Source organism: Episyrphus balteatus, chromosome 2 (assembly GCF_945859705.1).
Source record: "Episyrphus balteatus chromosome 2, idEpiBalt1.1, whole genome shotgun sequence".
NCBI lineage: Eukaryota > Metazoa > Arthropoda > Insecta > Diptera > Syrphidae > Episyrphus > Episyrphus balteatus.
The window spans coordinates 6,247,507-6,264,685 of NC_079135.1; the positions used below are offsets into that span (position 1 = coordinate 6,247,507).

At 32.4% G+C, this 17,179-nt stretch overlaps 1 protein-coding gene across 1 annotated transcript in view; it reads right to left on the minus strand.

The window, feature by feature from the left end:
• LOC129908302 (CYFIP-related Rac1 interactor A) overlaps nucleotides 1–16,514 on the minus strand; it is a 57,965-nt gene extending 41,451 nt beyond the window's left edge. Inside the window, exon 1 of the mRNA XM_055984711.1 lies at nucleotides 14,925–16,514. Within this exon, the coding sequence (XP_055840686.1) occupies nucleotides 14,925–15,107 (183 nt within the window). The 5' untranslated portion in view covers nucleotides 15,108–16,514. The remainder of the gene's footprint in view (nucleotides 1–14,924) is intronic.
• Between the last annotated feature and the right edge of the window lie 665 nt (nucleotides 16,515–17,179).

Sequence of the window (17,179 nt, forward strand, 5' to 3'; positions counted from 1 at the left end):
TTGTGAGCAAAATAATATGTAAATTTCGCTGTTCCAACAAATTTAGGGGGCGAATTTAAATACATATTATGCTTACTGCTATAAAATGGTTGTATGCATTCATTCACAATAGAGACAGAGAGTGCATTAGATGATGATGAGTTTCTTAAAACATTGCATTCACATAGTTCTGTTCGTTCCACACGATTTGTGGTTCAATTATTTAGTTTCTAATATGGTGGGCTGTGAAATTTATTTCAAAAACTTTGTTTAAAGAAAAAAAGGGGGCACGTTTATTATTGTTTGTGAATGAAATCACAACAAATTGTCACGGGTTCGCGGTCTAAATTCAAAGTTGGTTTACGCGATGGTGGCCTAATGGTATGCTTCCACTCACACAGAGAATGGGTAAGAGGAAGCAAATAATGTGGTCTCTTGTGTGTAAATTTAAGTGCCACTAAATAACCCGTTAGTGTTGGCGGTGATTATTGAATTGCAAGCTTTGATGTCTCGGGTGCATATTTAATGTGCGGACACCATAAAAAGAGAGCTTAGGTAAATGTTAACTGGAACGAAAGAGGGGAGCTTAGACAAATTAATAATAATTTTCATTTGTATAGTGTGGAGAGTTGAGTAGTTTGTATGACAATAAATCAGTGATGCCTTTGTAAGCTTTAATCGCACGTTCGTGACAATTGTAATAAAAAAGTACAAACAATGATAATTATGTCAATTTCATATTCTTGGCAAAACTATAAAAAATATAATTGCACATTGCATTTTGATAATAATTTCATAAATAGAAACTCTACCTGATTCTCTCCACTCATTCACAATTATCATGAAGTCTCCCCTTCAAGTACAAAAAAAACTTGGAGAATTCGAGATAAAGTTTTATTAATTCAATAAAATAAAAATAATTTTAATAATTTTTATTATTTTTGTTATTTTTTTCTTCGTTGTTTTATTAATTCTTCAAGAAAACGTACAAACAGCTTTAAACGATTGGAATAACTACAACAATCAAAGACGGTGAATATCTTTATCACTCATTAATATTTATGAGAATGAAAATGTGAATGATGACTCGTTGTCGTTGTTGTCGTCGCGTGTTCCTTCCCGTCTGTACGGATCAGTATGGCATGTGTCATTGAAGATTCAAGTACATACCACATAATTTTTACTTGCGATATAGGTACTATATATCAAGTTATGCATTCGTACAAAAAAAAAAAGTTGAGATAACATTTTTCCATGACATTACGATGGTAGACAATGCCAAAAAAGTGGGTCCCGGAAGTCCGTCTGTCTGTCTGTCTGTCTGTCTGTCAGTCTGTCAGTCTGTCAGTCTGTCTGTCTGTCTGTATAAGGAGCTACAGCCTAAACGGATGAACCTATTAATGTCAAACTTGGTATGTAGCGTTATTTGGCGACTCTCCAGAGGGGTTTTTGGAATTAATTTTTTTGGACCAAAAATAACGGTACCTGTCATATACCGATTTTTAGAAAATTGAAATATCTCGAAAACGGCTCCAACCATTTTGTTTAAAAAATTCAAATGTTAGTTTTAAGTTAAGGTCTATCTTTCAATGAAAAAATTTTTTTTGGAAAATCATTATTAACGGTACCTGCCATAGAACCGTTTTTTTCAAATCCGATTATTTCGGAAACTTCTTGTTCGATTTCAACGAAACTTTTTGTGAAGAAGCATTTATATAATTTAAATATAAGCCAAAAATAAAATTTTGAAAAAAATAATTTTTGGATTTTTAAAAAAAATTTGAAAATTTTTTTTTGAAAAATATAATTTTCGAAAACGGGACATTGAATTTTTTTGAAATTTTGTTTTTAGATGTTGATTAGTGATTTCTACAAAATGGCATACCAATTTTATTTTAAAACTTTTTTTCCAAAAAATTATTTATAAAAAATTAGTTTTTTAAAAAACGGCTCTAACGATTTTCAAAATTTTTTGTCTAAAAATGCATGTTAATATATCAATCAAAACTGCATACTTGTTTTGGAGGGCAATTTAATTTCAGATTTTATTTTATTTTTAAAAAAAAACGAATTTTTTTTTTCCAAATTTCTATACATATAAAAAGTCTTAAAAATTTAAGCAACTTTAACTCTAAGAGCAAGTACGTGCGACCCCAGTCGTGCAATTTATTTCTCAAGTTTCCATGTTATATTTTTTGCTTCTTCTTAATAATTCTTCTTCTATTAAGCTCCCCCTTGTGATAGTTAAGACGCGAATGCTGTGTTTACACTATTGAGCTTGACTCAATTTAGTACTTAAGTCCGCCGCACATATAACATTGCAAGTACACTCTCAAGTCACTTAGCTGCATCACCATCTCACATATCACGTCTCTGTATGTTCAGTGGGTTTTTAAGATTTTTTTTTTCTTTTTTTCTTGCTTTTTGTTTGTGAATGGATTGTGAATGTAAGGCGAGGATCTCTCGCAGCAGTCTCACTATAATAATATCTCCATCATCATGATGAGACGACGAAGAAGTGTGGAAAAAGGCAAGCGCAACCGATCGTTTATGGTTTTCACCTTGTACGGTAGTAAGGTGTCATTTAACTGCAATGACACATGAGTGCAGGCAGATCATAATAAAAAAAAAAGTAATAATAACCATGAGATACGGAGTTTTTGATTGATGTGGTTTAATGGTTGGTTGAATGAATACTAAAATGGGGATGGGGATTGGGGAAGCTGTAGATGGAAAGTATAATGTATATAACTTTGAAGGAAAGTGCTTTACTCATTAGGTCAGAAGCTAATCATAGTTGCAGAATATTATTGTGATTAATAAGGTTTAATTTGTTGAGTAGTTTTGTATGGAAAATTATTACAAATTGAGTTGTAATTTGAGTGCATTTAGAACATCAACAATACTCGATCAGATATACATAATAAAATCATGACATATTACAATCTCCAACTTTTTAATGGCTAGAAAACTGGTTTGTTGGTAAGAAGTCATATCTGACCCAATCATTGGAAATGAAACATTTAGAGTGTTTAGCGCTTCTTAGTTGGGCGCCAAGTAATACGTTCTTAACAGCTCTGTGAAGCCAGAACTGCGACCTCAACATTTTTGAACCAAATTTGTCTAATTCGTTTGTCCAGCGTTTGTCCACCATTCAAAAAAATTTCAGAGCACATTCTTTTTTTATAGGAAGTCTGAAAAATGAAAGATCGTCTAAACCGCTCAAATTTTGAGATAGACGTATAAAACCAACTGCAATCGTTTGTCCACCTCGAGTTCTATATACATTCAATATTATCATTTTTCCACCTCTCGTTTAGGAGCAAAAAAAAATTGAAATTCCCCTAAAATCCCCAAAAATCATTTTTTTTTTTTTCAAAAATTCAAACTGCTATCATTTGTCCATCTCGGGTTATTTACGTATACTAAAAATCATCCTTTGTCCACCCTCCGTTTAGGAGATATTCCATAAAGAATTTTTTTATACCAACTTTCATAAAAAATATCGTTTTTTCTAAACTCCCCAAAAATAATTTTTTTTTTCAAAATTTAAACGGCCATTGTTTGCCCACCTTGAGAAATGGATACATACCAAAAATCATCGTTTGTCCATCCTACGTTTAGGAGATATTAAAAAAACAAATTTTCAAAATTCCCATAAAAAAGTACGCATACACCACAGTGTATCTACCTACTGAAAATGTCCAAAAATTACTATTTTTTTAAATTCAAATTTCTGTCGTTTGTCCACCTCGAGTTCTTTACGTATACACAAAAATCATCGTTTGTCCAACCTACATTTAGGAGATATTGTAACAGAAAGGGCTTACAATTTCGGTCAATTCGAACGGAAGGCAAGTCGGCATTTAAAATCACCGACTGTTCCTAGCTTAAAAAAAAAAAAAAAACAATTTGAACAAAATTATTTTAACAGCAGATTCAAATAGAGATCGCTCATTTAGGGGTTTATGGAAAGAAGAAGGAAGTTCAACTTCCTTACTTTCTTACATCCACTTGCTGACATATTCCAAATTTGGTATCATCAAAAAGTAATAAAGAAGACGCTTTCTCATTAATCATTGTCGATGTATACTACGGAGGGAATGCTATTTTCCAGATCAAACTGAAAGCTGTTGGGCTCGATAAAATTCATCCCGATTTCTTGAAAGTTCCGTTACATTACTCATATTTTCAACTCAATTATTTTTACATCTTGCTTCCCTAAAGTTTAAAAAATCTAAAATCATACCAATTATTTTTTCCAAAAAAATAAGAAAAAAAAAAATTCTCCGGGCAACAAAGAGTTAAGGACCTTTATTTGTATTTGCTGCTACCTTTTTAAAAACAAATTTCAAATAAATTGTAATCCAGTAAAACACAAAGATTTTTTGTTGTCAAAAGCCGCCTATTCAAAATGTTTTTCATCAAACGATGCACACTTTTTTTTTCTAACCTACAATCACTAATCAAGCATTAATTATTTCTAGTTTTCAGGCCATCATCGTCATTGGGTTTGGGCTGGGGTCCCCAAACCGGAAGAACAAACGTTAATTACCTATCTCTGCTTGAATGATGGTGGTATCTCTTCTGATGCAATAGCCATCAACAAGCCAAGTGACCTAAAAAAGACCCTCACAAAGCCTCAAAAAAACAACAACAACAATGATAATTAAAAATAAAAAAACAAGAAACAAGCATCCTCTGTTGCAGTTGTTGTTGTTGGTTGTTGTGTATACCGGGGATTGTCGTCGGGATGACATTTAATAAATTTCGTGCTTTACTCTGGTTCACATCATGAGGCCATAGATAGAAATCTATAGAAAGGAGTATCTCACATTTTTTCGTCACGCCCCAAATTAATGTCAGTCATCATTTATTCAATGCAGTTTGAAAAACCCAGGCTGACCCTACAGAGATAAAATGAGAATCCGAACTGAACAAATACAACACACGACATCGACAACGACAAACTAAATACATGAAACGATGGAAGCACGACTACAATCTATAAAAGTTCACCATGCGGATAGATAACCCAGTGCAAATGGTCCACAATACTATGATGATGGAATCACATTTCATATATGGATTTAGTACAAGAAAAAAAAAAAAAAGAAAAAGAGTGACGGGTAGAAAAAAATAAACATAAAAAAGCCATATGCCAGCAACAAATCCCATAAATCAATACTAGTTGATTAGACGCGCAATGTACACAAAAAAAAAAAAAAAAAATAGAAACAGAAACCTTAAACAAAACGCCATCACAACCAAAAAAGGGTTTTTTTTTACAATAATTCCATTGCTAAGGGACTCGACTCCTAGTTTTATTGTTATTTTTAGTACAAAGAGGTGGTTGCTATTTTCCTGTGTGACCTATAAACCAAGTTTATTGCTTCCTATTTGTTAAACCCCCAAAAAATAGGGGTTTCCCTTATACCTACTCTCGGAAAAGTATACATAAATTCCATTTTTGGGTTGTTATTTAGAAAGAAGAAGTAAGGGAAGGGGATTATACATAACTATTTTTCCTGTTTTATTCGAAAAAGCTGGAAAACTGCCAAAAAATTAAACTGTAAACGTGAGAACTTCCTGCAGGTTGCTGTTAATTGGCTCACCTCTGGCTCCTCTGGTGTGTGTGTGAGTTGGCAGTTGCAGCAAACAATTTTTCTTCGTTTTGAATTTTATCGAGGGTTAAATGTTGGTTATTAGGGTTTAGCACAAATTAATTATTTAACAGAAAAACAAAACAAAAAAATAGAAAGAATGAAAAACTTTTGAATAAAAGTTTCGTATGAGAGAATACAAAAAAAAAGTTGTGTGCACTTTCATTTGGTGCCTACTTTTATTGTTTACCTATCCACTCTTATATTGAAACTAGGCAACCATGGAACTACCTGCAAGTTGGTTGTTTTTTTTTTCAGGATAATTAAATTTGAATTTAATAATTTTTAGGTCACTGATTAATTTGTGAGACAAATGATTTAATTATTTTGTAAACCATGAATGATTTAGTTGTAAGGAAGGATAATTAAAAATAAAAATGAAGTAGCATTCACCAACGCGAGTTTAATATCATCTACCGGACAGTGTCACACGAGCTGCGATGAAAGAACATTATGTTGAATATTAATTTTCAGAAGAAATTGCACTTTAAAACACCTGGATCTAACGACATCAACCAAATTATTGGATTGCAAATGTAGAAAATGATTTAGCAACAACAATTGGGAAGCAACAACGTCACTGGAAAAAGCAGAAGTAATCCCACACCAAACCCTCGCACATTCATGCTTCATGAACGCAGTTGAAGTGTCCATCTTAAGGACCTTTTTAACATAGATTGAACGACTTCAATCCTGCATGTTGTCTGTTTGACAGTCCGATCGTGAGGGATTGCCGAAATAATAAGCTACTCTAAGTCGAAGAAATCAATTGGATGGGGTTTCTAGCGTTGTTCTTAAGAAATTACGCAGACAGTATTAATATTTTTAATATTTTAGCCTCAAAATCGTGTCGATTCTTAAGAAAAGTAGTTTTTTGACCTTTGACCCTGAATTTTCTACATTTTCGATACTAAAAACTTTCATTTCGCCATCGATAGCTGTCGAGACTCACAACCAGAAACTGTTTAAGTACTATTGAAAATGGGGTATAGTGATCAACTCGACAAAATCGGAACTCTTGTGCCTTCGACGAGCAAGAGGAAGCAACTCATTGACACTCCTAAATGGAACTAGATTCCACACGAACGCAAGTATCAGAACACAAACCTTTATTATCAATCCACTGTCATTCGGTCTTCAGAAAAGCCATCCGTCGCCTTCACCTCCTGATGAAAAGAAGAAACGCATTAAACCAATCAACGAAATGATTTGAAGTCACTTTTTCCATCTCCTATAAAGGAGTTTAAAATTCTTGATCGAAAAATCTTTAGAATCTGCACCCGACCGACAGCGGCAAAAATTCTACAGCATCGAGCGACTGATGCAAAAATCATGACTTTGGATAAGTTTCTATTCCAGTCAGCATAGAAACTTGTCGCCAGTACCGGTAAACACCCTAATGTGAAGGATGACAACAGCCACATTCCGAGAAAAGGTACCTTCGTGCTTTGGATATTTGGGTTGAGCACATAATTCTAACGGGCAACGCGGAAGCAGTTTAGTTTTACGCTTTCACGCAGTCCGCATTATAACACGGTAAATGCCAACTCACCCAACGAACTCTCAATTCAATTTCTAAAACTAAAATGAAAAAGTAAATGAGCCACCCTGCAACAAATTAAGAAAAAAAAAAAAAAGGAATCCCCCATTGCTAAAAGAGACCGATCATTCAGAGAACTTAATAAATATTTATTAAAATTTTTACCATCTGTTTTAATTTAATCAAATACTATCTAAGAACCCTGTTCATCAGAATCCTCTTCAACATTGTTGGTCATTTGTGTGATTTCTTGTAAAACAAGATCATCCAACTCATTATTATTATTATTAGATTTCCAATGAAATACTCATTTAACTTTTTGTTATTGTTGCTCTCAGCAAATTCAAAGCGGAAATGATAGAAAAAGCAATCAAAAGCAGAAAACATTCGTTTGAATGAATGAAAAAGTGTTATCCATAGTAATAAGCTCAACAACAACAAGTTGTTTGAGTAAAATAATAAAAAACTATTTTATATGAATCACAGGCACAATATTCAACCCACAGCAGTAGAAGCAGCAGCAACACATGCTCTACTGCATTCTTCTAATTAAAATTCTACAGATATGTTGCGCCAAAAACAAAACAAAACAAAACAACTCGAATGTTCAGTTCATCCGTGCATTGGCCGCAAATAAGTATCTGTTCCTGAGTGCAAACGCAGAGAGTAGGTGCCAGTAACAAAGCACAAAATTATTAGTTTTATACTTTTTTGTTTTTGTTTTGACGTCAGACACAGACTCTGAGCCTTCTTCTGTCCATTCTTAAACCAAAAAAATCGCATATTCATTGTTAAATCTATTGAATAGGGTCCGGCGAGCGCAGCGCAAAAACCGGCTTGGGGCTTACCTATTGGGCATGACTCAGAATATTTCCAATGAATAAAGCCGTTCTCGGAAGAAGGCAGACAACACCAAACGTGGATTATGTGCCGGTTCACAGATCAAAAAATATTATTTTTTAAGTCTTTTTTTTGTTTGTTTTGTTGTGATATGAGAATAAATTATATGGTCATAGCTTTGTATTTCTTTTTTTTACAACTCCAGCTTGTGGTAGTGGCATATGAAAACAGCTTTGATTGATAAATAGAATTAAACAGAAACACAGGTTCTTCTATGTGAAGATTCAAATGACTACAACGAACGGTGTGGTATTGTGTTTCAGTTTGATTGAAACTGAGAGGCATTCTACTGCTTAGTGAGTGCCCTATTCCCACAGATTATGATCATTCGAGTCCGTCATTTAATTGAAGGGTTAAAGATCAAATTTAAATTGACTCATTACTTATGCAGAACAATCGCTTGATAAAGCAAAAATGGAGTTCAATGATGAATTTACTTTATAATAATGGGACGAAACTGAATTCGTTGTTTGTTATTTTTTTGGAAATTTCTTGTTAAATAAATTGACACAATGGTTTAAACCTTTTGTTACAAAATTAACAAACAAGGTGACGCATTGTAAACCGATTCAACTCACAGTACTATGAATTCAACAAACATAAACGGCTTTTAATGAACCTTAATGTTATTGTTAGTAATATTAGGTGATCAAATAAGGTTAACACCGTAAATAACCATTTTTACGTATGAAGGTATCCAAATTATTTTTACTTTTTGAAATTTACGATTTCTTTAACTGTATTAACCAGATTATGTTCATATCATCAACCCATTTGAGAGTATTTTAATTTTTGTTGATAGATCGTTGGTTACAATACAAAGCAATATTTTTCCTTACTTTCATACTGAGAAAGTGAATTATGTTGTTTTAAATAGTCTGGCCTATATAATTTAATTCAGTTTTTTATTTAAAAGTAAATTCTTTTAAATTGGGATCATTATTTGATAGTAACACATCGAATAAAAAGTCCCGGATCTAAAAAAGAAAATACAATTAGTTTATGGCGGGGCTTTTACATTTCGAAGCTTTCTTGTGGGATCTTTAGCCTTAAAATAGACCTCAGTTTTCGAAAAAAATCTTCATTTAATCCAAATATTTTTCCCGCAATCATTTTTTTAAGTCAGTAGTCGCTGGGGGCAAAGTCTAGAAAATAGGATGGGTTCGGAAGCAATTAAGCCCAATAAACGAAATTTGATAGTGATAATAGCCAAAAACTTGTGACCCAGATAATTGTCTAGGTGAAAGAATATTTCTTTTTTGCATATGGGTCCTTTGCGGCATATTTCTTCCCTAATGCAAAACTGTTATAAGCAGCGCCAACAACATCGAGAAAATTACTACAACTACTCATAGCCTATGTTTGCGAATAATTCTCCGACGAGTGAAAAAGCGAATGATTTTATTATTTTATTAACAATATTTAATTAAGTAAGAGACCTGGCGACGTGCGGGAACTGAATGGGAATTTGTGATTTACCTCCACAATTTGTTATGGAACGCATCAAGAACGCCCGAAAGCCAAACTTGACACTGAACAAGCGGGATTCCATGTTGGAGATTCTTGTATTGATCACATCAACAACCTGATCATATGACCAGTGCTTTGAAAATCGATATTTAGTTCACTTACTCTTCATCGACTTACAGAAGGCTTTTAAGAGCGTCAAAAAAGAGTTTATTTAACTTTTTTGTTTATTTGGATCTCCATCAAATGGCATCAAGGGTGGAGAGGGAAGTTAAAATCGTGTTCAACATCCGGTAGAGATAGTATAGAGTTTTCAATTCCATACAAGACATTGTCATCCTGATCGGGTAGGCAAAGCCCTGGAGATCGTGTCAAGTGTTGGTTAACGTACCCTTTTTGCATCGACTTGCCAGATTTTGGAATCTTGTACTGAAACTTGAACATGTCAAAGTTAATGTTATATTTCTTGCTATAATGTTTATGGAATCCAAGCGGTTAAAGCTGCACACATGTTTAACGTTCACCTCTATTCCAGCTGAAGGACATTGTGGTTAGAACTGTAACGACCGATTTCTTCACAGAGTCCTAGCACTAGAACTGACAATTTAGGACTGAGTACTAGTTAGTACTCGGTACTAGCTAGCTCCTCCAAACCTGCAAGTACCTGGTTATTATACCTATCGTTAGTACTAAAATCGGTTCCAAGTGATTTCTTTACACAAGTACTTAGTCGTAGTACTGTCAAATTGATACCGATTCTTACTTAGGTACTCCGTACCGTAAAAATTAATATTTTATTAATTTGATTGGGTATTTTAGCATTTATTTTTAAATTTAATTAGCAGTTTTGCGATTTGGTGGCTTTTGAAATAGATTATTTTTGATTTAATTGATTTTTATACTGATTTTGGCGTTTTTTTTCGAAATTGTGCATTTTGTAGGTGTGCATACTCCCTTCGTTACAAATCTAAGCAAATGAAAAATCGCCTAAAAGTTCTAACCGAACAAGGACATGAACTCGCATTGTTATCAATTCCGGTATTGCACTTTCCGAAGCAATTCGAAATTGACGTCAATTTTACTTCTTGATAAGAGATGCATTATCGTTATCATCTTTAAAGCCTGGTACGCTGCTCGCGCTAAATTTTAGCTCCCATACAAATTATCGAAAAATTTTAGCTGAGCTAAAATGGATCCCATACAAATTATCGATAACTTGTATGGGAATTTTATCTCGGCTAAAATTTAGCGCGAGCAGCGTACCAGGCTTAAGGCTACAACAAAAACTATCAAAGCATACAGTGGTGGCAAAATAATTAGAAACGTTCTCTTTTGTTTACAAAATGTTATTTTTTTCTTACTATAAGTACAAAATATTTAACAAATTTTTAGCAAACACGAGTGATATGATATGATATGATCCTTGTAACATTTTAGGAAAATAATTTTAGAATTTATCCAACAAAAGAAAAATATTGCAAAAAATCTAAAATATAGTCCATATTTGTGTGGAAATATAATTAGAAACATTGAGGAAAAATTATTAAGAAATATCCTGTTTTTGATTTTTTGCAAAACTTGGTAAATTAATTAAACGAACAATTAATAAAAAGGACTATCACCAACTAATTTCTATAAGTTGGTTTATGTGGTGGCAGTCCTCGAAAAATGCCACATGTTCCGAAAAAAAAAAAAAATAAAACGTCTTTAACAATTCCTGACAGACAACCCCTTTGGTCCGTTCTTTTATTGAATATAGTTAACTATTGTTGTTATGTCAAAAAAATCGTTGTATTTGTTTTTGTTAGATTTTGTTAGAAAATTTCAACTTTGATTTAGGAACGACTAATGTTACATTGTGTTGATCTGTCAAAAGAAAATTTTTTGAGAGTAATTTTATGAATGAATAAACAAGAAAGAATTAATTTGGTACTGAAATAATTCTTTTTAATTGAATTCTAAGCAAATTGAAACAAAAATATGCATTCAATAATTTCAAATATGGAAATAAACAAGAAATTCTCTTCTCACATCATCCCCTCTCTTCCTCATTTAGTTGTGTTTGACAGATTAACATTGAAACTCAAGTCCAGGAGCTGAGTTGGAAAAAGTAACAAAATGTAACTATTTGACACTTCAACACTGGATTTAGGAACGATGTTGTGACGTCACGATGGTACACTTTGTAACTTTTTTCTCATTTAGGAACGATGAAAGTTAACTATTGTTAACAATAGTTAACATCGTCGAATAAAAGAACGCATCGCTTATATTTTAGAAAAAGGAGGTGCAATAAAGAGGAGATCCTTAAAAAACATCGAGCTCTTCAAATGTTTTTTTTTGATTTTTCAATGGGACACCCCTGCATTATGTTCTACCATATAAGCATAGTATATGGTATTTTTTTCCGATTTTAATATTAAAATTTAGGGGTCGCTACCATTCACTAAAGATTTAAGTAAAAAAAAAGATCAATTTCAACAAAAAATTTTTTGTTACAATACAAAGTAGGTACGCCTAAGGCCCGATTTTTAATCTTCTAATAAACAGTCAGTTAACTGTCTGTCGAATAAAGATATTAGGCTCAAAAACAATCAGATAAAATCATTGAATTTTTCAATTAAGAAAGATCACTCAGTTAGCTATTCTACAGAATAACACAAACAAAAATGTCAAATTCAAAAATATTCAAAATTAAACTTCACTTTTATTCCGCTGTATTTTTATCAAAATTTCTTTCAAAAACAGTTAAAGATTTAATATAAAGTACTTAATTCTGATTACAAATTTAAAAATTTTTTGAGAAAAAAAAACAAAATTTGGTGTATTTTTCAAAACTTTAAATTGTGGTAGCGACCCCTAGAACGTGTTTAAACTGGACCAAATTTTACCCAATTTACCTATATTTAAGGCAGGAAGAACAAAATGAAAGGGTGTCCCATTAAAATTTCGAAAATTGATTTTTAAAAAGCACCCTTCTGTATATATATATATAGTCAATGAACAATCAGGGCCCTATTTCATAAAACTATTAGTGTTGTACTTGTAGACTTGTAGTTACAAGCACAAATAAAATATGGAGTTGTAGTTTTCTGTTTCATAAAAATTTTCATTTATTTGTAGTCTGGCAAATTCAAACTATTTTGCTTCTAAAAAAACTACAAGTGTAACTAGGGTAACAAAAATAAACAAATAATAAACAAATATTCGAACTTTCTGTAGCAGCAGCGAGAGACGAAGTATTATGAGGAATATTTGTGAAATATAATGAACATTATTGGCTTTAAAAGCTAAAAGCTTGATTTTTAAAGGTTCGTTTTCGGTAGATTATGGTCTTAACATTTAGTTTAAATAATAGACTATAGAAAAATCTATGTTCTTGAGAAAAAAAGAAATGAAATAGAGTTTTAAAAATGAATTACAGTTGCAAAATGTGAAATTACTTTGAACTAAAACATTGATTCACTAAATATTACTTGGCAAAACACATCATCTATTGCAACTTTCTTCAAAAAAGCTTAAACTCGTAAATGAACTTAATATTTATCTATAAGTAAATTAATCTTTAAGGATAAAAAACCAAACTTAATCTTCATTATTTTTCCGCGTTAAGGGGTGGAAATCTCTCGGGTACTTTTTGCACTTTTTGTTTAAAAAATTCTTTACCATCTAAAAAACCTATTTTAGCGTTATATGAAGCATCAAAAGTTCCTAGATAGTCTTCATACCCATGCGCTCCAAATCTAATGCAGTAGGTAACGAAAAACTTAAACGCAATTTTCTCGAAAAGCATTTTTCCCGCGCCGTGCAACGTAACTCAAAAACTAATGAAACTATTTTTATTCGTTAATTCATTGCATTTATAAAATTAGGTATTGGTGTTTTTGTTTCAGATGTCCAAGTCTTGTAAGAGGCCACTATAATTTTTGTAAAATTATTGGTATTTTTGGAAGGATCTTTGAATTGTATGCATGAGATCTGCAAGCGTTGCAGTCTCTTTAGTGGGGGCATATAAGAATCCAAGTGCAGTATTTTTAATTTATTGAGATTCAATAAAAACGATGAATCCTTCTTACTTTACCTTTTAAAAAGTTAAGTTTAAGTTGTTTTATTTTAATCCTTTTAAACCGCAAATACCTACAATCGAAAGCTTCTATTTTGAGTGAATATTGCAGAAAGATAAATACATAAAGATTTGAAAGTCAAGTCTTTTGGACAATTAGAAAAAAAATATTAATTGAAGTGCCATCTACTTTTGGTATCACAACAAATAAAAAAATTGAATTGTTATTGAACTTTAACTACCAAATAAAGTACATTAGCGCTTCATTAAAGAACAACAAAACTAGTACATTTCTTTCTATCAATGACACCCAAAAATTGCTGTGAACTCTTGATTATAATGCTTTATCATTTTTATTCTATTTAAGTGATATAACATTATTTGTATGAAATACATTCAAAGCCCAAAAGACCCAACGTTAGACACCATACTTTTTTTTACAAGTCTTTCTTCTCTTGTAGAAAAATCGCTTGTAGTTACAAGTCTATCGCAAATAAAAAACTTTCAGATACTTTTATGAAACAGAAATATTCGCCGCACTTGTAAATTTTACTTGTAGCTACAAGTCTACGATACTTGTAGTTATTAGTCTTTATGAAACAGAAATTTGCTGATAATTTACAAGCTACAAGTAAATTCACAAATAATTATTAGTCTTGTAGTTTTATGAAATAGGGCCCAGCTTGTGTAGCTTTGAAAATCAGAATCATCCCTGACCTATGGAATTCGGAGATAGCAACAATATGAATACCAACAAATTTCGTCTTAGGTAGGAAAATTGATCTTGTACACGTTGTAGGTTCAATAATCTTATAATCAGTTATATTGCAAAATGTCATCTAAAAAGGAACAAACTTTATTTAAATATAATTACTAAACAAATAACTATTACTCTTATTGAATTTCCTAAAAAAGCAAAAACCACATCTAAATAGCAAAATAATGCCTCCTCCATGTGAACTTTTCTCAATACATCGACCAAAAATCCGTTTTCCTTTCACAAAATCAGACACAATAAACCACTTTAAAGAGCAAATTCGTGACATGCGCGCAAAATAACATTAAAAAAATTTCGTTCGAAAAAAAGTACATATCCACAAAGTACCTATACAAATTCCCACAACAAAAAAGGCAACAACCAAAGACCCTTCCATCTTTACCTTTACCCAATCTTACATAATAACCCAGCTGGTTGCAGCTCTTAAAACATTTTTTGTTGTCATAACAAAATACTTAAACTTCATCAAGATGACATTTTCCCCAGATAGACAGCAGCAAGGGAGTGCTATCGTATCCCCTTTCACTTACTTACCTTATAGACTTGTATTTCATCCAAAACAGCATCCGATTCTTTGAGCACCCGTTCAACTTCAACATAAACTTCACGTTCTGTATCAGTTGGAGCTGCATTTTCAAAATCTAGAAATACATCGTAAGATTTTGCTGTGCAACAATTGGAATCATCTCGAGCAAGTAAACTTAATAATTTTCCCATATTTGTAAATGTGTGTGTGTTTTGGTGGGTTTGTTTGTATGTATGACGAAATCCTTGAAGAAAAGCACCAAAGCGAGTTCAATAGCACTCAGCTAGAATGTAGCACCGAGATGTTATAGAATGTTTATTTTGGGTTCGAAAAAAAAAAAACCGTTAAAAGGACCCCCGCAGAGAAGAGATGCAAACTTCTTCGAATTGAATTGATAAACAAAATCAGATAGTCCGAATCGATTTGATTGGCAGAAAAAAATAGAGAATAACGAGATCGAATTTGGATGATGACGACGAGAAAGAAGCAAAGGCGCGCGATTATTGGGTTTATTCTAATTCCAGAGAATCAGATAGATGATGTCTCCCGGGCAGTGTGATTTGTTTATTTGTTTTTCTTTTTTTTGTTTGTTTGAGGTTGAACACAATTTATGGCAAATTATTTACTTTTTAGTTTGTTTTTTGTTTTTTGAATGAATCACGCGCAATCAGTTTTTTCCTGATAACATAGCTTTTGTTTGTTGTTGGACGACAACGAGAGACGAGAAGGGTTAAGAGAGTCTCGATTTTTGTTAATATAAATTGTTTCCAATGTAAGCAAGCAAAAGTTGGAATTTTATTTATTCCATAAAAACGTTAAAAGCAAAGGGATGAAGTGGCAACGCAGACTAAAGGGGCAACGCAAATTTTATTGTAAACAGATAAAGATCGCAAACAGGAGAACGACTTCACAGACGACGACGATGAAGGCACACGAAATTATGGGCACAAAAAACCAAGAAGAACCAAGAAATGAGACGAAGACGAGAACGACAACGACAAGACGCAAGGAAGGAAGAAAAGGAAAAACAAAAAATCGTGGTGGTGTTGGCTTTTTTTGGTGGTGAGTGAATCGAAGCGAGTTTCTTTCGACGAGACGACTTTCAATTCGGTTGATTTTGATGAACAACAGAAAATTCTCCCCTAGGTGATTTTTTTTGTTTATTGTTTAATTTTTTGTGTATTTTTATTCACAAGAAAAATAAAATAATAAACTTGCCAGATGTTTTTTTTTTTTTTCAAGGGAGAAAATAACAATCTTTCAGAGGAAGAATTGGAAAAAAGAACCACAGAGAAAAACACATAAAAAAAAAAAAAATGAAAGAGGAAACAAATCCACTCTGTTGTAGAGAATTTTTTGCGCGTATGTAACAGAGAAACAACGATAAGGAAAAAATATATCCACTCAAAATACAATTTATAATAAACACACGATAAAAATGTATAAATTCTTATCTTGATAGGGTTTTTTTTTTTTGTTTTGTGTAATAATAAATTTTATTCAATTTTTGACTACTGACGATGGTGGCACAATCGGAATCAACTTGAATCTTGAACACAAAATCAAAAGCAGGCAGACGCAGCAGAGGTGAAAATTGACTAAAGAAAATTTTTTATAGGGGATTTTGTAAAAAAATGTTTGCTCGCAAGAAGATAAAAATGAAAAGAAAATAAATGTACATGGAATTTAAGAGAGAAATGTCAGATTTTTTTTGTTTCTCTTATTTTTGTGTGTATTTGGGAGTCGGTTAGGTAGTGGGGGAGTTTGACAGTAGATAAAAATGGTTGATTGTGGAGAGTTTAAGGGGGTGTTTGCATTGTAATTGTTGGAAACCTTTAATGCTACGTTTCCATCAAACCTTAATGTAGTTTATTTGTGGTTTTGTCTGCATGTTGTGTCATGTCGTTTTCCAAAATTATGGGAGTGAATCACTCCTTTTTTGTGTAATTTTGTAATTTGTTCACGAAGAATTTGGCAAGTGGAGTGATTTGACGTTTGCTTTGCATGTGTTTGTAAAACGAAATAATGAATAAAATAATAACACAATCATTTATAGCCTTTTCACACCAAACCCAAAAACGCCGTTTATGGCAAAAAGTTTTCAAAAACCTGAAAAGCGTTCACACCACAAATTTACAGGTTTTTGTTTGACGTTTAAAATTTTTTGACATCCAAATGTCAAGTTTTCGATGGGATTTAATTTTTGTTGTTGAAATCAGCTTGAGCTCACAAAATTGATCAAATAAAATGAACTCTGACACCG